Source organism: Protopterus annectens, chromosome 1.part1 (genome assembly GCF_019279795.1).
Source record: "Protopterus annectens isolate FY-2018-M chromosome 1.part1, PAN1.0, whole genome shotgun sequence".
NCBI lineage: Eukaryota > Metazoa > Chordata > Ceratodontiformes > Protopteridae > Protopterus > Protopterus annectens.
The window spans coordinates 944,461,154-944,483,378 of NC_056726.1; the positions used below are offsets into that span (position 1 = coordinate 944,461,154).

At 43.0% G+C, this 22,225-nt stretch overlaps 1 protein-coding gene across 1 annotated transcript in view; it reads right to left on the bottom strand.

Annotated features, from left to right (window-relative positions):
- The window catches only part of CPSF3 (cleavage and polyadenylation specific factor 3), a 710,232-nt gene that overhangs the window by 431,473 nt on the left and 256,534 nt on the right, over window positions 1-22,225 (bottom strand). Inside the window, exon 8 of the mRNA XM_044079083.1 lies at window positions 2,710-2,885. Within this exon, the coding sequence (XP_043935018.1) occupies window positions 2,710-2,885 (176 nt within the window). The remainder of the gene's footprint in view (window positions 1-2,709; window positions 2,886-22,225) is intronic.

A 22,225-nucleotide genomic window follows, 5' to 3' on the forward strand; every position in this document is an offset into this window, starting at 1 on the left:
CCTTGGAAACAGAAGGAGAGGGCCTAACCACCCTAGGAAGGGAGGGGAGTACAGTAACCTGAGAAGCCCCTTCAGCCTGACCTGCCTCCTGAGAGGCCACATCCTGCAATAACAAAGTCTCCCCCTGGGACTCCAGAGAAACCTCCGGCGGAACCCTCGGCTCCACCGACACCTCTAAAGAACCGGCGTCCGGTACGGACGGCTCTTCTAGCCTAGGCTTAGCTGCTTTGTCCTTGCGCTTCTTGAAGAAGCGCCGGAGCATCCGACGGCATATTATAATTGCACCGCTTCAAGACTAACCTGGCACAATCTAACCTTCTCTTAATAGTGCGCTTATTGAATCTAGCACAAAAGCGACACCCAACAACGTCGTGCTCAGGCCCTAAACAAGGAATACACAAAGTATGATAATCTCAGTTTCCCACAAGAAATACAGTTATTCACTTTTTCTGACATCCGGTAAACCACTGAGGCAAGAAAAAACTAAAATATTCCCCAACGGGGTACTTAGCCAACTTTGACTCGGTCTGAAACTCCGAATTCGAAAAATTTCAGAACGCCGAACGGCACTTGCAACGCTGCTTCTGCATCGGACCATGCGGCAAAAAAGACTGGGGATATGACGTCGGTCATGCGCATTTGTACCCTGACGTCCTGATGTCAGTCTAATGCGCCTTGACCGACGTCAGCCTTATACTTTGATATTCGGGCCGACCGAGGACAGCGGACTACCCAAGTGTAAGGACTGCAGCAATGTGAGATGAAGAACATCTTTAATTTTCTTCTGGTGAAGCCATTCATTTGTTGATTTGGATGTATGCTTGGGGTCATTATCGTATTGCAAGGTGAAATTCACCTTCCTCTTCATCTTCAGCATTCTAGCAGATGCCTGAAGGTTTTGGCCAAAAGTGACTGGTATTTGGAACTGTTCATAATTCTCTCCACCTTGACTAAAGCCTCAGTTCCAGCTTAAGAGAAGCAACCCCAAGGCATGATACTGTCACCACCATGCTTCACACCATGGGGATGGTGTTCATCTGGTGATGCAAAGTGTTTTTGTGCCAAACATACCTTTTGGAATTGTGGCCAAAAAGTTCAGCCTTGGTCTCATCAGACCATAACACATTTTTCCACGTTTTTGGGAGACTTGATGTATTGTTTTGCAAATTTTAGTCAGGCCTGGATGTTTTTCTGTGTAAAAAAAGGCTTCTGTCTTGCAACCCTACCCACAGTCTAGACATATGGAGAATACGGGAGATTGTTGTCACATGTAGTACACAACCAGTACTTGCCAACAAATTCCTGCAGTTCCTTCAGTGTTGCTGTAGGTCTCTCGAAAGCCTCCCTGACCAGTTTTCACCTTGTCTTTTCATCAATTTTGGAGGGACATCCAGTTTTTTGCAACATCACTGTTGTACCACATTTTCTCCACTTTTTGATGACTGTCTTCACTGTGTATATATGCTAATATTATATACATATTACATATAGATATATTAGCTATACACTATACATACATAGATATATACTTTTTTGAAGAGGAAATGAATTTGATTCATAGACATGGGAAAATGTGTCTAAAGGCCAGATATGCTAATAAATAAGGTATTCATATTGAAATGTCTAACCAAATATTGTTACTCACCAGAAAGCTTGAGACAGGTACACTGACACTCATTGCTGGAGCTATGACCAAGGTCCATTTGGATCACAGGAGCATTTTTTTTTTGTTTGTGCTCTAAATTTTACTGTCTTTCAGGAAGAATCAGAGGAGGTTTAATGCCAGTGGTCTTGCACTGCAACATTCAGATCATAACAATACTTATGTTATTGGTGTAAGATGGTTCAATACAATGTAGAGAAAAAGAAAAAAAACATGCATTTATCTTGTGTTGTTAGTAACAAAAAAGCAATGACTAGAAAATGGAAAAGTAAAGAGGCTCCTAAACGGACAGAGAAATGTTATATTACTTTTGGCTGAGACAGAAATGAGAGAAAGTGTGACATCTAAAAAGATGTCACGGGAAAATAAATTTCCAGAGAGTTATGCTGGAAAATGTTTACAGAAAGAATAGATAAATGCAGTAGGGCGTCTGTAATAATGGTAACTGGGACTGGGACATATTATAAAAAAAAGTGCTTTATGTGCTTTATTAAAGTATATTACAAATTTTCTAAACCAATACTTATCCTCACTACTACGCAGAAAATAACCAAGTTAAGATACAATAAGTCTACAAGAACAATACTTTGTTTCCCTTTTTTTTCCTCATTTAGTTACAATGATGTGATGTAAGGGGTTCATGTGAATCCATCAAATAAACTATCTCTGACAGACAATTCCATGATGGCAGTTCAATGAAAGCCACTTTCAGCAAATAAAAAATTACCTTTATTTGCAGAAAGCATGCTTACCTGCACCCCTCCAAATTCTACATACCATGGACCTGTCAAATTGAAACTGATCACCTGTCTGTCTCCGGCTAGAAGATAATTTGATTATTTAACCTAGCTGCAAAGTATGCAATTTTGTGGAAGACTGAGAATCTAATGTGAAGACTGAGTCAAGGGATTACTTTGCACAAAACTGGATGAAGATCTTTATCACAGACAACGTGCTCTTTGTCACACACCTTCATAACCATATAAATTAAACAAATACATACAAATAGTGCAGATCTGCCTACTTTAGATCTAAATTTTCCCTACCTTTAGATTGCTGATATGTTTGAAAACAAATGGGTTGTTGATGTTGATCTGTTTGCGAATTTTGTCATTCATTGCATTTACGTATGTCTGGTACACAGCCATGCACTTCTTAGCCAGCGATGATGCATAGTATATTGGTATATCATGTAGCTCTGGGTGATTCTGCCAGTACTCATCTGAAAAAGCAGTAGAAAACTATATAAAACCATGCCTTTTAACAGACAGAGTTAAGTCACCTAAAAAAGTCCTTTTGTACATTTTTAAAATACCAATCAGGTACTGATGCAACTTAACACGTTATTGATAGGGTCCACTACAATTTGCTAAATATACATATCCTGAATCATATTATCCCAAAATATAAACAGTCTCTTCCTTAATGTATCACATAACTATAAAACACAAAAGCCCATGATGCAAAGTAAACTCTAACTTTTTTTAATTTATTTTACTTAACATTTGTTGACTGGGAAAGTCTGACTAGGACTCAGCATATTTTCAGCAGAGGCCCTGGGAGAAATGCTCCAGACTCATGTCTTTGGAATGTGGGAAGAAACCACAGCACCCGGAGGAAACCCACACAAATGCAGGGAGGACATGCAGACTCCACACAGAAGAAACCCCAACCAAGAATCAAACCAGAGAACCTCTTGCTGTGGGGTGACAACGTTAACTACTGCACCACTGCACTTCCCAAACTTGGAGGAAAAGTCCCCAAACCCAACAACTGACGGTACCACGTTTATATCCTTCCTTAACTTTGCACTTCAATTCAAAAGTCACAGAACTTCAGTGGAGGTTAAATAAAGGTAAAAAATATGTACTTCTTACATCCGTCTGTCTTTCTCTCCCTCCTCTGTCTCTCTTCCAGCACTCACTTTTGGCACTCAATTAATGGTGGCCATGCAGTTTGGGCCAATTATAAAGCATATTTAATACCATAATTGTATGATAACATGACTTAAAAGAACAACTATACTGTAAACACAGTTTTCCCTCATCCCAGAGCATATTCATCTGGCTGCTGTTTATAGGTTCATAGGTACTTACCAGTCTGTTGATCCACAAAGACTTTTAGAAGTCTAGCTATACATTTTCATGAAGTTTTTGGCCCTTACAGTACAAATAACCCACAGATGAGCATAACATTTACATGCTGCCCTTATCTATGAGGGTCAAGGGTGCTACACCAGGGGAGAATCTGCAGTTACCCCATCCATCCTTCCAGATTATGCTTGAAAAGTATAAGACTGCCTTTTGTGGACAGGAATATAATTTCAAAGAAATGGTACTCTCTGTGATACAACATGCTGACTGGATAGATGTTGCCATAATGATTTAAATCTCTTAAGTGGGTGTTTATGCCCCCACTGGACTTAAGAATCAGCAGTAGGGTCTGCAGAGGCTCTTTACTTGAGACAGCTCGACCTTTAGTGGTCTGCATGACAGAGAAAATGGAGAAAACTGCCACGGTCCTTATAGTTTTTAGGATTTAGACCCTATTTAAGCCCTTGACTTTCTTAGTAAGAAAGCATTGTGGGTGTTACAGTTGTGTCAAATGTTTTGACAGATACATACCCATTAAACTGTTGCCATCCTTTGGAATAGTTATATGAATATGTAGTTGTTTCAGCACTTTTAGTAAAAAATATAATATCACAAATAATTAAAAATAGTAGACTTTGTGCAAGAAGCAAGATGAAGATTGTGAAAATTGCAGAAAAATTTCAGGTGCAATTTTCCAGAGGTCCTGTCTAGCAGAGTTCCATTCAGCAACTTGCAGGTGAGAGCTGCGAATATGCCAGAGAAATTGTCATTTTTTTCATTTCTTGTGTGAGTTGAGCCTTTTATTTATTTATTTTCTTTGATGCTCTAAGCTTCTGAATGGTTTCCTTAGTGCCATACATTTATATTCATCAAATTATAAATTCTGAACAACTGTTCTTCCAAAATATTCAAACTCTACTAATTATTTCGGTCTAAAATTCAGTCTTACACCAGTTTTGGGGATATGGTAATTTATTGGCGTATCCTTTGAATACTTGCCAGACTACATCTCTTATTTTTAACCAGTGTAGGCATTTTAAAATTAGCCTGCAAAGCTTTTATGAGTAAACAGATGATGGCCACACTGAAGAAGTATAAAGTCTTTGGAAAGCTGTATCCATATCCAACAGCAGATCTCCTGACTTGTCTGCAAAAACTGATGTTAATTTTTTTTTTAAGCAGTTTTCTCATCGTTCAGCACTGCGGGGCTACAGTTAAACTATTCCAGGTGCCAGAAAGTCTGCTCTTCAAATTTTCCCTTAGAACTAGCTGGTTTCTCAGTAGTAGCACTAAAATCTGAACCCCTGTGACTAGCACTTGCTCTAGAACCTGCTGCAAAGCACTAGGAAGCCTGAAACTGATACAAGCACTCAACTCTCCTTGTCAATAAGAAGAAATTAATTGTAGGCACTAAACAGCCTATAATTGCAAAGTCAAGGGTCAGCTTCTGGTGATTTCTCCTGTCCACCAGGTGAATCTCGGCATACTGAGGCAATGCGGCAACTGCCTCATGTATACAGACAACCCTCTCCCTCCTACCATCCAAAACTACAACCTGCGAGAGATGCACTTACATAGCCAAACTGGAAGCAAAGCTCTCTCTGGCCAAGATTGTGCTAGACAGTCAAGAGGAGAAGGTTAACACCTGCACTACACTTCAAGCAACTCAAAGCCCTTCAAAACCCACACCATCAACACCCACACATAGCAACAATAAACCCACATATGCGGAGGCCCTTAACATTAACCTGCCCAAGCAACAAGGACCTCTGAAGCTGAAATGCAAACACAGTCACAACAACCAAAGTGACACACAGCTCACAACACCAGTGTGACACCCAACAACAGCCCCTAAGACAAGACAATGTGCCCAACACTTTAGTCATAGGTGACTCTATAGTCAGGCACACTGATGTCCCACTCACCAGGCTGAACAATGAGAAAATTACAGTCAGCTGCCTGTTGGGTGCCACGATCAGCCAGATAACGCATGCACTCAAGTCACTCCACAACAAGTACAAATACGACTCTGTCATTGTCCATGTTGGAGTGAATGACTTGAGACGTACCTCCCTGGACTACATGAAAAGAGACATGGAAGAGCTCTTAGATCATGTGGCCCAGGCAGGTATGACCCTAGCCCTGAGTAGCATCTTGCCTTCGCCCACAATGAGATCACAGTATAAGGACAAAATGATTGACTTCAACAATTGGCTAAGCTACTGGTGTCATTCAAAGGTGATCCAGTATCTGTCTGCCTGGGAAGACATGATCAGCAAACCACGATACTTTGTCAGAGATGGTCTGCACCTGTCACCCCTGGGATACAGGTTACTGGCTAAAGCTCTTGCCACCCCTACAGTGCCTTTTTTAGGCAAGGTTCAAAGGACAAAACCACCACTGTAGCAGATGCAAGCATGCAGAATCTGAAGGTAATGCTACTCAATGCTAGAAGTCTAAACCTCAAAATGCACTCTCTCGAGGCACTCCTAAAAATGGAGAACATCGACATCTGTGCAGTAACTGAGACCTGGTTCAAAGCTCCAGAGAGCATCCTTGCAATACCAGGCTACAACTCTTACCACACTTTTCGCCACAAAACCAAGACAGAAACACTAAAGGTGGAGGAGTGTCCATATCACCAATGATATTCACACCTCCAGGCTAGTTGCCCAAAACAATGCATCTCAAATTCTCCAGGTGCAACTAACCCCAGGTAAGACTGCAATCCAAACTGTAGCTTGCTACACATCCCCCACCATGCCACAATATTCTCACTACACCTTTCTAAACATACTGGAAAATATAAAGATACAACCAAACACCCTAATACTGGGTGACTTCAACTACCCTGCCATTAACTGGGAAAACTACTCGGGTAGCAACACCTTTTCCCAACGGTTCTTTGAATTCATAAATTCCAACCCCTGGATCAACTAATCCATTGTACCACCAGGGGCTCCAATATCCTAGACCTGGTCATTACCAACATGGGAGATAGATGCTCCACACCAGTGGTCACCCCCTCATTGGTCAGGTCTGACCAGAAGCAAATCACCCTTGACATCCACATCCCACCCCCCAGTAAAGAAACCCCCATAAAAAACTTCTCCAAAGCCAGCTTCATGCTACTCAAGTCAGAAGTGATAAACTTCATGACACCCATGCAGACGGGATCTGAAAGTTCAACTGCTGAATCCTACACGAAGGCACTGTATGGGCACATCCACTCGTGCATGAATCGTGCCATCCCAAATAGAACCAAGATGCCCTCCTCCAAAAAAAGGAAGCCAATCTGGTGGTCCCAACAGAAGGAAGAAACTGCTGCAAAAAGGAAGAAAATCCCAGGATGCAAAAAACTCCCTTACCAGCCTCAGTAAGAAGCTGAGATCCCTCATAACATCCTCAAAAGCTAGTTATGAAAATAACATTGCCAAAGATTCCAAAAACAACCACAAGGCATTCTATAGTTATGTCAAGAATCTAAATGGCAATGCTCAGTTCTGCTCTGAGCTACAACAAAATGACATTAAATATACAGATTCCACGGATATTGCCAATATACTGGCAGATCAATTTAGTGCCAACTTCACCCCCCCTCTCACCCCCTAAAAGGCCCATCTCAATACCAAAAGATTGCTAAATTCCGGTAATCACTGCCACACAGGTAGAAACCGCACTCTCCAAAGCTAAGAATATAGCATCCATGGGACCAGATGACATCACAGGCTGTGTACTACATGAACTACAAAATGAATTGGCACCTCACCTAAGTGTCATGTTTAATCATAGCCTCACCTCAGGCTTTGTGCCCACTGAGTGGCACACAGCTACAGTTAACCCACTCCACATGGAGGGATACACCTTGGATCCCAGGAATTACTGTTCCATCAGTCTGACGAGCCTGATCTGCAAGGGCATGGAACGCATTACCATGGAACTATTAAACAAAGACATTGGCAACCTTCAAACACTGGACCCCACCCAGTTTTGGTTCGTGAAGGGACGATCGTGTCTCCTGAACCTGATAGACGTCTTCGAATCAGTCTCCAGAGCTGTGGAGGTGGATAAGGCAGTCCACACAGCCTATCTGGACCTCATCAAGGCCTTCGACACCATCTCCCACTCTGGAATCGTAGACAAACTTACTAAGCTGGGCATAAATCCCTAAGTCACTCGATGGGTTGCCAACTGGCTTACTGACAGAACCCACACTGTAAAAGTAGCTGACTCCAAATCCAGCTCCAGACAAGAAACAAGTGGAGTACCTCAGGGTTCAGTCCTGGGACCGCTCTTGTTTGGCATATACTTCTCTGAAGTACAGGCCAACACTAAGGGACTCTGGCTAACAAAGTTTGCAGATGAATGCAAACTGGGAGCCATTACTGAATCCCCAAATTATGTGGATATTCTACAAAAGGGCCTTACAGAAACAGATGCTTGGTGCCAGAGCCATGGGCTCAAGCTTAATGCCAAGAAATGTATAGTTATCCCTTTGGAAAAAAACATGTACCCATGAATTACCACATAGGTGGCAGTATACTAAACATCGAAAGTGTGATGAGAGACTTAGGGACACAGGTGGACAGTGGTCTCACCTTCGATAATCACATCGCCACAACAGTCGGGAAATCCTTCTATGTGGCACACCTCATCACCAAGGGATTTTCATCCAGAAAAAAGGAGGTCATTGTCCCACTGTACTCATCCCTCATTAGACCCATTATAGAGTATAACTCCCAGTTTGGTATGTACCTCACAAGACATCTGCAACAGCCGGAAAGGCGGCAGATATAGCTCACTAAAAGAATCACAGGCCTAAAACAGATGCCATATGCTGACCGTCTAAAAAAACTCCACTTATACTCTGTGGCATATCGTCTACTCAGAGGTGATTTCTGCTTAACATACAAGGCCATGTCAAACCCTGAGATGTTGGACATGCTCCACTTAAAGAAATCCCAATCCCTCAGAGCCACATGCTCCAGGGATCTAAACCTTGTCATCACAATGAACAAAACATGCTGGAGGGATAGGTTCCTGACCCAGAGACTCCCCATACTCTGGAATAGACTGCCCATACATGTCAAGCAGAGGGCCTCCTTGGCCCTCTTCCAAACGAACCTTTGACGATTGTATAGGAAATAGGAAATTCACCCCGGGGATCATGTTAGTCGCCCTGCTAGACAAGGGTAAAGGGAAGTAAATATTATGGGAAGAAATATTCAGGGAATTGTTATGGCTAGGCTTGTATAGGCCCTAGGGCTGATAGCCTAGTACCAACCTAAGACCCTATTAATAAGGGTTCAAGTATAGCAACTTGTGGTGCTCTTCCACTCAAGCACTAATGCTGAGACATTTTGCCAGATGACAATTTGAACATGCTGTGATGGGTACCTATAATTAATACCATTCTAGATAGTTTGGGAGCAGGCTGCAATCCACCAGATTAATGTCTTACAAATGTCCTTTATTCCTGCATCAATACATACAGTGTATGAGCTTAAGTTGCCGAGATGGTGCTATGTACAGCCTGTATCTATACGGAGGTTGTGTTAGACTGTTATGTTCAGTAATGAATCTGGCAGTTTTGTGAACCACTTTTTCAGAAACTGTAGCCAAAGGACTAAGAATGTTCAAAGGCTTACACTTTTTGTTCATGTCTTCATCCCCTCATTTCAGCAGTATAATGATTTTAGCTTGTGTCATAGGTTTGGAATAATTCCCTTCCTCTAGGCTGATTTTTCTGTCACTGGTAGAGATAAATAGGTTCATAGGTGTTTACTAGGCTAACAACCACAGGGGCCTTTTTAAGTCGAGCATCCCAAATCTATGACAAGTTCTGTACCCTTGATAAGTGTAAGCAGGGGCTTGGGAGATGAAACATTTACAAGCAACAGCCTGGGAGATGAACCTTTTACAGGTTGCCTGTGTCCATTACAGACACAGTTGCCAAGGCAGGGATGAATTTCCTGTTCCCCATGCAATTGTCCAAGTTACGCTTGAATTGGGTTAGGGAGGAACTCTGCCTCACATGGATAGGGAGTCTGTTCTAGAGAAGGGGTAGTCTCTGGGATACATGCCTGTCTCTCCAGCAAGTCCTATCTATATCACAGAAAAAGTTTAAGTCCTTAGAATGTGTAATTCTGGTGCCGTTTGTTTTGTGGCTATGCAAGAGGTCCATCAGAGTGGGAACTAACAATGCCCTGTATGCTATGCATAGATCTCCCCTCAACAGCCTGTAGGAGACAGAAAACAGGGATAGGGCCTTGAGGCGGTCTGCACAGGAGATTTTACTTACACCCTGTATTCTTTTAGTGAGGAACCTCTGTGGACATTCCAATTGCTGGAAATGACTGGTTAAGTACATACCAAAGGGGGCATTGATAGGTCTGATGAATGTGGAATACTGTGGAACAATGACTCCCTTGGACCTAGATGCCATACCTTTGTTTATAAGTTGCAGAAAATAATTTCCTCACTGCTGTAGACATGTGATGGTCAAAGGCTATATTACTGTCTGGGTGTGTCTCTAAGTCCCTGACTACTGGCTCAACTCTAAGGGGTGTGTTGTCAATATGATGGCTTCCTGAAGGATACTACTATGCATTTCTTGGCATTTAGTTTTAGTCCACGGCTTTGACACCAGTTGTTTGTCTGCATCAACCCTTCCGGAAGAACATCTGTGTTGGTGTGGGATTCAATGACAGCTCCTAATTTGCAACCATCTGCAAATTTAGTCAACCAGAGTCCAGTGACATTGGCATTGACTTCAGAGAAGTGAATGCTAAAAAGGAGCAGTCGAGGGACCGATGCCTGAGGGACTCCAATTTTGACTGGCCTCTTTGTAGAGGTGGACTCCTCGGTTCTAACTTCCTGGGTCCTGTCTGTGATCCAGTTAGTTCAGTATTTTTGATTTTATGTAGGCTGGTGGCAGACATACACCATAAAATATGTGGAATGCAACTATGAATAAAAGTATCTAATATGAAATGCTGGATACATGGAGAATGACTTGCAAGCCAAATACACATATGTTAAAAAAAAAAAAAAAAAAAACCCAGGCATCTAGGTGGAGTGAAGCCACCACTATCAGTATGATCGGTTTTTACTTGCTTCAACAGTATAAAAAAGGAATTTTCAGATGTGCTCCAATCTACAGTTCACTTGATCTGACCTAGTCTCCCAAAACTTGTAAAATAAAATGAGAACTGACAGTACACAAGTTAAAGAATTTATATTTCAGTGCTGGGTAAAGGTCAGTATACCTATCTAAATAGCTGCAAGTAGTCCACTGTAGTACCCTGTTCCACTTGTAAGAATGTTTGTGCTATTTAGACTGAAGGATGTATGACAAAATATACTATGTAAGAGTAAAAAGCCACCTAAGCAGAGGCAGAATATTGCAAACTGGCCTTTGATCTAATTCAACTATCCTCTAAGCAGTGAAAACAGAAACATAAAAATGCTGGTGAGAGCACAAAGTACCCTCATGGCTGCCTGGATGATGACCCCCCCTCGGAAAGCAAACTATCTATTCAAAGAGAGGCCTGATGGTCAACAGGTATGGGAAGGATGCTATGCAAGTGACAACTGAACAGAATATAGATATATAGATAGATAGATAGATAGATAGGTGAATAAACGACAACTGCACAATTGCTATTAAAGGGAAAGTTTAATGCATATAAAGCCAGTGCTAGTTGTGATGGGGATACCTCTGAGGCTGTAATGACTGAAATATTGTCAAATCAGTTAAAGGAACCCAGAAACAGTAAATTTTAGGCCTACTCGAAATTAACTTTGCAGTATGAAACAATCATAGGAGGTTACTAGGCTAATGACCCTAGGGTCCTTACAAACCTAGCCAAGTTCTGCCCTTGTTTCCAAGATCAACACCAGTGGAAACCCCAGGATGAATTTACGGCTACCCATCCAACAGTCCAGGTTGTGCTTGAAGAGGGCCAAAGAGGTGCTCTGCTTTACATGAATTAGGAGTCTGTTACACAGGTGTGGTAACTTCTGGGAGACAAACCTATCCCTCCAGCAGGTTTTATTGATGTCACATACCGGGTTAAGATCTTTAGAGTGAGTAATCCATGAGCCATTGGACTTACAGATATGCAGCATTTCCAATAAAGTGGAGTCAAAGATTATCTTACATGCAAGGCAGAGATTGCCTCCGTGTAGTCTGTATGAAATGGAGTAAAGTGACAATGATTTCAGCCGATCCACATAGGACAGATGCTGAAGACCTTGAATTCTCATTGTGAGGAACCTTTGTGGTCTCTCCAATTGCTGCAGGTGCTTGGAAAGGTACGAAAAGGGGCATTGTACTCAATTATTGGCCCAATGAGGGAAGAGTACAGAGAGGTTATAACATCTTTTTTCTGGAGGCAATGCCCTTACTTCTGAGATGAGTAATATAGAATGTCCTTCTTACTACTGTGGAGATATGGTGATCAAAGGTAAGGTTGCTGTCAACTTGTGCCCAGGTCTCTTACCACTGAGTGCATGTTTAGGGTGTTTCTACTGATGTGGTAGTTAGCCGGAACATCACTCTTACCAAAAGGGATGACAATACATTTTTTTGCATCACGTTTAAGGCCGCGACTTTGACACCAATCATTTGTTTACATAAGACCCTCTTGTAGGATGCTGACATTGTTTGGGATTCTATGATAGATCCCAGTTTGCAGTTGTCAACACACACCGTCAGCCACAGACCTTTAGTTTTTGCTTGTACTCTGGAGAAATAGATTTCGAACAGTACAGGTGCCAGGACTGATCCCTGTGGAACACCACTGGTTACAGGTCTACTGTTGGTGGTGGATTCCCCTAATTTGACTTTATCAGTTTTATCGGTGAGCCAGTTAATGACCCACCTAAAAATATAAGGGTCGATACATAGCTGGGCAAGTTTCTCAACAATGCCTGAGTGGGGAATAAGTTTCTCAACAATGCCTGAGTGGGGAATATTGTTAAAAGCCTTGGCCAAGTCCAGGTAGGTTGTATACACAGTTTTCCCCACATCCAGGGCTCTGGTGACTGTCTCGAAGAAGTCACCAAGTTTAACAGGCAAGAGCTCCCTTTGACAAATCCAAACTGAGTAGGGTCAAGTATTGGGAGATTACCTATATCTTTGTCGATATGCTCCATGATGATTCGCTCCATGGTCTTACAGATAAGGCTAGTCAGGCTAACAGGTCTATAGTTCTCAGGGTCAGTGGAAGCACCACCCTTGTGCAAGGGGATAACGGTGACTCTTTCATTCAGCTGGGACGAAGCCAATGCTTAAGATTATGAATGAAAAGAGAACCCAATGTTGTTGCTAGTTCTTGTTGGAGCTCATGTAGGACGCAGCCTGGGATGCTGTCAGATACCATAGATGTTGTGTCTTTGGCCTTAGAAAGGGCTTATATGACTGTTGTCTAGAGATAAAGGGTGGGTGACAGGTGGAAGGAATGTCATGAGGTATGTGTGGTGGGACAGGGGAGAGAAGTTTTCACAGAATCTATGTTCACAGGCTCAGTGTATGAGGTATCATTAACTACCAGTCTGGCACAAATCTGGGTCTTACCTAACTAAAGAACACCTTATGGTTGTCCTTAGCTGAGGACGCCAATTTGGATTCGTAATTTGCTTTGGAGGACTTCACATGAAGTCGTATTTGGTTGTTTAAGCTAAGGAGGGAGTGTTTCCTGTTTATGCATGCTCCCGCTTACTTTTGGACAGCAATTTCTTCCTCTTATTGTAAAGCCTGTTGATGGCAGTTGTCCACCAGGCAGGTTTGCTCTTCCCTAAAGAGCTTGTTTTGCATCCTATCAGGTACATCCGCATCAATGCAATTAATACAGGTGTTTGTATAAAGCACTGGTGTAGGACTTAGCATAGTTGCCAGTTCCATCTGAGGGGGAGGTGCAGTAAAGCTATATATACTATCCCTTAGAAGGATATAATCTGTTTTGGAGAAGTTTTTTTTAGCTTAGTTGCTGCTGGAGGAGGGGTGGGGGTCAGGTGCGATAGTTACTTCAAATGAGACTGATTTGTCATCAGATCTGACAAGGGAAGACCTCACAGTGGGGGTGCTACAGTGGTCCCCCACATTGGTAAGCACCAGATCAAGAATGTTGGCACCCCTAGTTGGGGTGTCCACCAGCTGGTCCAAGGCACTGGAATTAATGAACTTGAGGAACCTTCAGGCAAGTGAGTTTGAGCACGAGTAAATTTATCCAGTCAAGGGATGGGTCATTAAAATCACCCAGAACCATGGTGTCAGGATGTATCCTGATGTATCCTGTCACAGACCGTATATGAGAAGTTAGAAAGTCAGGCCCAAGGTCACTCTCAAAAACAATGTAAGCCTTCCAAGTTGGCACTAGAAAAGTGTCAAGTTATGCAGCTATTACTCAACAAGTCCATGGAAATGGTACCAGAAAGAAAAATAACATTGAGGAAACCAGTGCAAGCTGGGGTCCAGCAAGATTTGTATTTCCAGGAAGAATAACTATCAACTAAGAGGAATTCAGAGACTTGTCTTTTTGGATTGTAGTCTAAGTAAATGTTTGACTTTTTAAAGGCATTGTGACTCCTTGTATTTGTAAGGTCTTTCCTCCCTGAGCTTCTTCTCCATGAACTACAACTGTAGTAATTCAGGCTCCTCACGCATAGAATGGAAACTCACAAATCTTGCTTTCATTTTGGATGACATTTTAACTGCAGTGTGCCATAAGGTGAAATAAGCTGCTGATGAGCCAAACAAGCACTGTACTTTGGGAATGACCAAGAAAGATTAAGAGCAGGAAAAGGGAACTCATTTTGAAGACACTAACCACATGAACATTTAGGTTAACTTAAAAGGCAACAAAGGTATAAAGTAACTAAACATGTGTAACACTTTCAGTGCAACAAATGTCTACCTGGAAGCGAATGACAAGCTTACTAATGAAGAAATCAGAAAAAAAAGAGAAAACTCTAATTTTACATTACATCATGCAAGTCCTCATGACAGAAGATCTTAAGCATTGCTATTTATAAAAAGGAAAAAGGACTGCTGTGATAACAGCTGAATCAGCATCAGTGGATCAGTTTTCTACAGTTTATCACCTTTGGAAGCCTATTCCTTTAAATTATTAGGCAGTTAAATGCAAAGTTCTTTTGCATCTACCAAAGAGTATTTACACCATCACAAAAACTTTTGAAAACATTCTTTCACGCTATGGTAGACAAGACAAGCCTACTCCCTTCATGCTACTACCATAAAACTTTCAAAACACTTACCCCCAGATTCACAAATCCTCCGTGTAAGACTTACTAAGTCTTACTCGGAGGCTGCAGTTGAATGGTATGACGTCAGCGTGCCATGAATATGCATGAGGGCACGCTGACTCAACCGTAAGTCTTACACGGACCGTGTAAGAAAGCAGGGGGTGTGTCCGACTGCCGAGCAGTCTAAATGTCCACGCCCCTGCAGGTGTTTTAAAACTAAACAAAGCACACACACAAGAGCGAGTCCGCTCAAATGTCCCTGCACCCAACACCACACTCCCTGATATTGTAAACCCCTATCACAGTTCTAAAACGCAAAACATTAAATCTATTTTTTTAAATCCCCAAAATAGCTGCCCGTATTTGCGCGTGTGTGCGCGGGTGTGCCCATTGTTTAGCTAGAGTTAGCAATTCTGACATGGAAGAGCATAAGAAAGAATGTTAATGCAAATCACACCAAATAGCAATAGTGTAATGGTAGAGCGTTCGCACAAAGAAGAGGCATTCACGGTTCGAGTCCCACCACTCCCCTTCCTATTTATTTTTTAAATCAGTATATGAAATAATACCTGACAAATATGTTTAAACATGACTAAAAAGCAGTGAAATGGCCAATGTATCAGTGAACAAAATAAATATTTTAAAGGATCCTGATATAAAACTGCCTGCAGTTAAGCAGCGCTTCACCCAGCGCAACAGAGTTGCCCATGGTATAATAGCGCTTTACCTAGTGCAATAGAGTTGCCCATAGTTTAATAGCGCTTTACCAAGCACAATAGAGTTGCCCATAGTTTCATAGCGCTTTACCCAGCGCAATAGAGTTGCCCATAGTTCAATGGCGCTTTACCCAGCGCAATGTGTTTGCACGGACGTGCACGCCGCGCCAACCAGGGCACCGAGGAGCAACGGAGAGCAAAGTTGCTTAAATGCAGCCACACCCCCTAGCCTGTCTGGATAGTATGAAAATAAAATGAATGACAAGGTTCGAACCCAGGATTCTCTGCATCAGAAGCAAAGTACAGAACCACTAAGCCATGACAACTTAGGGGAAACAGCCACTATTAACATACATATACTTACGAATGGTAGTTTAACCATTACTAAGCAGGTCTGCAGTCAGCCGGGAATTTTACAAAACAGCCAATCAGAAAAAAGTGCAGGAAATGCGGCATATTTAAGCCCCACAGGCGGGAATACACGCCATAACTGATTGTAGCTCACATCTGCAGTTAGAATGTCTGGTGTCGGAGAGGGAACACACTTCAGAGCACAACGTTGGGGCATTGAGGAGTCCAAATACATGGTTTGGCTCCTTGTCCACCATCATGAGTCAAGACTCCTGCAGGGCCAGTTCCAAGGGACGGAGTACAAGGCATAGGCTTGGAAACGGTTAGCTCGTGACCTCACCAGTGCCACAGGCATTCCTCGGACTGGTGAGCAGGTCCGTCACCACCATGCAGTCCTGAAGATACGAAAGCAGGACCGCCTGAACCAATGGATACAGGAGGCCCGTGGGATGTGGGATGCCCCACAACTGAGTATGTAGCCATGGAATGCAGTATGTAAGAATTGATAATGGAGTATGTATAACGGATAGGTATGTCTCAATATCCCTTCATTTACTTTACAGCTGCAGGTGACCGTGCTATGAATCAGCAAGCCTATGATGATAGGCTGCGCCACCCGGCAGGTTAGTGATTATTATGCATGTATTGTTATATAAAATATGGGAGAGAGCATGAAAGAAAGTGTTGTAGTCCAATAAATCAGCCATAAAATTGCCTGAATAAATCCTCTGCATGTACTGTCAGATAAAAATGTCAGAGAGGCAGAAAAAGAGTGTAGAAACCCATTAAGAAAGGTAACCTATGTCTGGAATAATATCTCTGCAGGCACTGTCATATAAAATAAGTGAGTGAGCCTGAAAAAAGATTGTTCTAACCTATTAATAAAGGTATAATATGTCTTGAACATGTCTGCCATATACACCGTTAAAACAAATAAAGGAGTGAGCCTGTGGAAAAGTGTGTAATGTCATTAATAAAGGTCTAAAACCCAGAGTGTGTCTGTGTCAGAGAGTCTGAAATGTTGTTGTACCCTTGCAGTATACATACAGTACTGTTTGAAAAGGTGCTGGCAACCCAGGGTTGTGCAGTCCCATATAAAGTGGGTGATGGAAGTACTAGTAGCTGTTAAACATATATACAGTCAACAACAGGCAGTTACTGGCTGGCATAAATAAGTAAACCTGGCACACATGTAGCATGTTATTTTTTCCCCAGAAATGTGAGTGTGTGACAAGAAATGCAGGGTTCTGTACAAATCAAAGTGAAAATGTCATGTGAAAACATCCCAGATATGTAGATAAAGAAATATACATGCAATCAAGAAATATGTAGCAGTAACATCTGCATCCTGGACAGTTAGTATGTCAGATATAGGTCAGGCATATATTGAACTACCCAAACCCATTACACAACCTAATGTATGGTGGCATGTGTAATAATACAGGTAGGGGATATACACTTGCAGTCACTAGGAATGTAGTGTAGACTAAAAGGTCATTATAAGATGTTAACCGAGGTTTTTTATACACCCTACTGTATGTGCATAAACCATGCAATTCCACACCTCAATAGGTATGTGTAATCTTAAATATTTGTTGGGACATGTGTCCTACTGTTCGATAAATATTTGCATTCATGTTGACGCATGTGCCCTGTTTAAACACCACAATCATGGTGGCCTGTTGCTACCAAACATCCCTGCATGCTGTTGGAATAACCACTGTGGTTCAATATATGCATGTGTTATCCTTGCTGTTCAACTGTTGTACCCTTGGTGTGTTGGGTTAATGGGAACATTATTGCATGCTGTTACAACTAATCTGGAATGCTGTTTTGCTTATGTTGTAATTAAACACACCTAATCACAGAACGTATGGGAAGGCCGGTCCCAGCGGACCCACCTGTCCCTCCTTAGCCGGCGAGTGCACCTGGCACCAGCAGGTCCGGTGCCCAGCCCGGGCTCCCCTCCTCCATTGGTCCTGTGCAACCTTCGGGTGGAAGCGCTGCAGGGGATGGGGCTCATCCCCCCCCCCGTGCAAGCGTGGGCGGAGAAGGGCCACCTGTCACCCTTCGAAGGGTCCGGGCTGTGGTGCGTAGGGAGATCCAGCATTCAGTCACTGATCCCCTATGTCAGCTTGAGGCGAGAGTGGCGCGTCTCACGGGTGAGCCTGCCCATCCTACGCAGCCCCCAGCACAGCCACCCTCGGGGCTATGAAGGTTCAGTGGTGACTGCCCATGGGTGCGGATCTCAGTTCCACTGTTATCATCTGTGGCTCATGGGCTTGCGATTTCCAAACATCCGACCCAGTCAATTGTGTTCACCCACCCCATGTGTCATACACTGCCCCTGTATGCGTCTTGTCGGTCTTGTCTGTTTACCTTCCCAACCTACCTCCCCGGACATACCTACTTCCTCTACCTCACTTCCCACTCTCACCTGAAAAAAAAAAAGGGCAATCTGTACTCACAAAAAAATTACGCCCCATACATAGCTGCCCATTTCGCACACATGTCCAACGGACAAATATGTAAGCTGATAATTAGAATTGGCAGTACAACATACTTTGTTGTCCTCACCCCTCTCCCAGGGGTGGAAGGTTTCAAATTTCACTCCAAATTCATTGTATATGCACAGCTGTTACTGTTAAAGAAATGGGCAGCTATGGACCTTTCCTACACCCGTCCTGCACATCCCGAGCTTGTTTACCTACTGTGTGTCCCTCTTTGTGCCCCCTTTTTCACCACTTTCCTATCTCCCCATTTTCTTTTCTTTAAAAGAAATTAGCGCGGGGGTTAGCGGGAGTAAGCACTGTTAAGCAGTAGTAAGCAGGTTTAAGCGAGTGTGCGCATGTGTGCGCTTAGCTAAGCGGCGCGCAAACCCGCTTACAACTGCTTAAAAGTGCCTTAGTCACTCTATGGCAGGGCCCTTGTTCTGCTCAGCAGCAAAAGAAAATACCTCTGCCAGTCTCGAACCCCAGACCATTGACACAATAGCCTACCTAAACTAGCATTTTATAGCAGTAGGCTGCAATCAAAGTGAGTAATGCAATCACCAAACAGCAGGCTGCATGCAATTACTGAATGGTGGGCAGCAATTGGTGCAGAGGCTGTCACATGCACAAGTGCAGATACCTAGAAAAGCAGGCTGAACCTGCAGTCCACACATGCAATTATATCATTGCAGGTGCTGTGAGATGGAGAGTGAGAGAGAGAGAGAGAGAGAGAGAGAGACAGAGAGACAGAGAGAGACATGGACACAGACACAACTGAGACAGAGACAGAACAGAGTGAGAAACAGAGACAGAATGTTGAATAGAGGGCGAAAACCAAAACAAAACACCAATAAAAAAAAAATACAAAACCGTAACACACGGAGCAGGGAAATACTAAGGTAAGGTATGTAACTCGCATGTATGTGTTGGCATGTTGTAGACGTTCCTGAAGAGTACTCTACACACTGCAAATCATCCATGTGTGGCAGCAGTATGTATCTATCTGTATCTACACATGTGCATAGGGCAAGGGACATGCTGCAACTGTTAGTGAAGGGTGGACAGATATCGGTCAGTGAAGGTTGATATGTACATATATCCATGTAGGTCGTAGTGTGTGGCTTAGAAAACAGCATGCAGTGCGCAGGAGCAGCCGTAGGTCAACTGGTGCCCTTGGCAAAAGCGCTCCACGGCACCCCCTACCAGACTTCCTGGTGCCCCCATCCTTGTCTTACTACACCACATAAATAGTGGAAAAGCACCCCTGCTAGAGCGGCGCCCTAGGCGGCCGCCCAGTTGGCCTATGCTTAAGGCCAGCTAAGGTAGTGTTGATATATGTCATGTGGTGGTTAAATGCTGTGGGACAGATGTGTCAGATCTGCTGTGTTACAGCCAGTGAGGCCTGCTAATGCAACAAGGGCTGGGGACACCCACATGCATTCTGCACAACACTGTGCAATTTAATCACATACCTGTACATCCCAGAACTGTCGCATAAGTGATATCCCCACCATGAAAGGTTGACTGTACATGTGCCTATATGTACATCCATGTATACAGCAATGAATGTGTACATGTATTTGTATAGATATGCTTATATATAATATATATATATATATATATATATATATATATATATATATATATATATATATATATATACACATACACATATATATCTACATATATAGATATATATATATATATAGATATATATATACATATAGAGTGAAAGAGACAGAGAGGCACGGGTTCATATGTACCGCAACAGGTGTGTGGTGACCAAGGCACGGACTGTACACAAGTGTTGATACTGCAGTGCCATTCCACCTTCCCAAAACAGTGTACCCATTAACTACCACATAGGTAGAGATGTACCTAACAAGTGAAGGTGTGATAAGGAAACATGGGACACAGGTGGACAGTAGCCTCCGCTTTGATGAAGACAGTGCCACACTACACCTGTAATCTGTCTGTGTGGTATGTGTCATGACAACAGGTGTGTCAGCTGTGGACGTATAGGGTAGAGTTTCCCTGTACTCATCACAATGCCCTGTGTGGTATGTACTTCACATGACAACTACACCAGGTGAACAGGCCACAGACAGACCCCCCCCCAGAGGGTAATACTGGCTGCAAACAGATGCCCTATGCAGACTGACTCACAAAATCACAAGTACACTGTATTGCATACTGGCCACACAGAGGTGACCTCTGCCAGACGTACAGAGGTATGTCACACCCATAGCTGGGTGACAAGCACCATGGCAACATATCATAATCCCTCTGGGATAAATGCTCTAGGGCCCTAAACCTTGTCAGCTCACTAAACGGCACATGCTGGAGGGATAGGTTCCCATCTCAGAGATATGTCATATACTGGAATAGACCACATAGCAATAGCAAACAAGGCTCCTCCTTAGCAGTTGTTATAAATACCCCTGATGATTGTGTGGGAGATTTGTAATACACCCCAGGAAACACCTCTGTGGTTCAGGTTGGCAGGGGCAAGTGAAATCAAAGTACATGTGTGTCAAAGGCCAGGGTAGCATATGGCTAGGCTGCCGTAGGCCCTAGGGCCAATAGCATATTACCTACCTATGACACTATGCACTCACACATGTACTTAATGCAATAGCTGCTATGTGAGGTTGCATAAGTGTAACGCTGAATGTGTGCAAGGTCTGTAAAGGTGTGATAGCTTAGTGTGATGTTGCATCTGACATGGTAGTGCCTATCCTAGCTGTGAGGACAGCAACTGATGTGTAATGTACCGTTAGGCAGACATAGTAGTACGGCAGATGATGTTACGTAGTTCTCTGTTGACGAATGTGGTGTCTCATTGTAGGCTAAAGCAATACATGCATGCTTAGTGAGTGGTACTGCTGGTGAATCCATCACCAATATGAACTGTAGTACTACCTGAAGCTGTAGGCCTAAGCAACACAGTATGGTGTGTGTTCACATTGCTTGCAAACACTGTCATGTGTGTTTCCTGTAGTCTCCACAGAGGACAGAATGCAGACATAAGGGTGTGTAAGTAGTGGCACACAGTACCGTATGGTACACAGGTAATGCTCATCTGTGTTGGCATACAGTGGTGCTTTGTATGTTTGCCTGATGTGTGTGTGATTATGCCTGTACAATGGCTGCAATCATATGTGTGTTACAGGGTAAATGTGTGTATCCAGCAACATATATAGTCTGTTACAGCAGTATGCCACCTATAGTAACAACTGGACACATCTGTTAGGCAGGGCCATGGCATCAATGACTAGGGTGGTTGATTGGTACTACTGTACCTGTACTATACATCCATTGCAATGGATGACATCTCTGTTCGTGCATCGGTGTGATATACACCCCTGTCTTGAGGTTGTGCAATGTGTCACAGTGTGTCGGGTACTGTTTTATAGTGGTGTGATATATAGAGTCTGCCAGGCAGTGTTAGTTAGTTGTGGCCTGAGAACCAATAAGTGGTACTGAACGTGTGCAACCTCTGACAGCCAAAAGGATGGTATATATGGCAGTAAAGTGATATCTGTGGGTAAAGGTGTAAAGTGTGACACAGGACACTCACACACATATTGTTCATATCTTTTTCATCCAGATGGCCCACCACCGCAACCCAGAGTATACAGC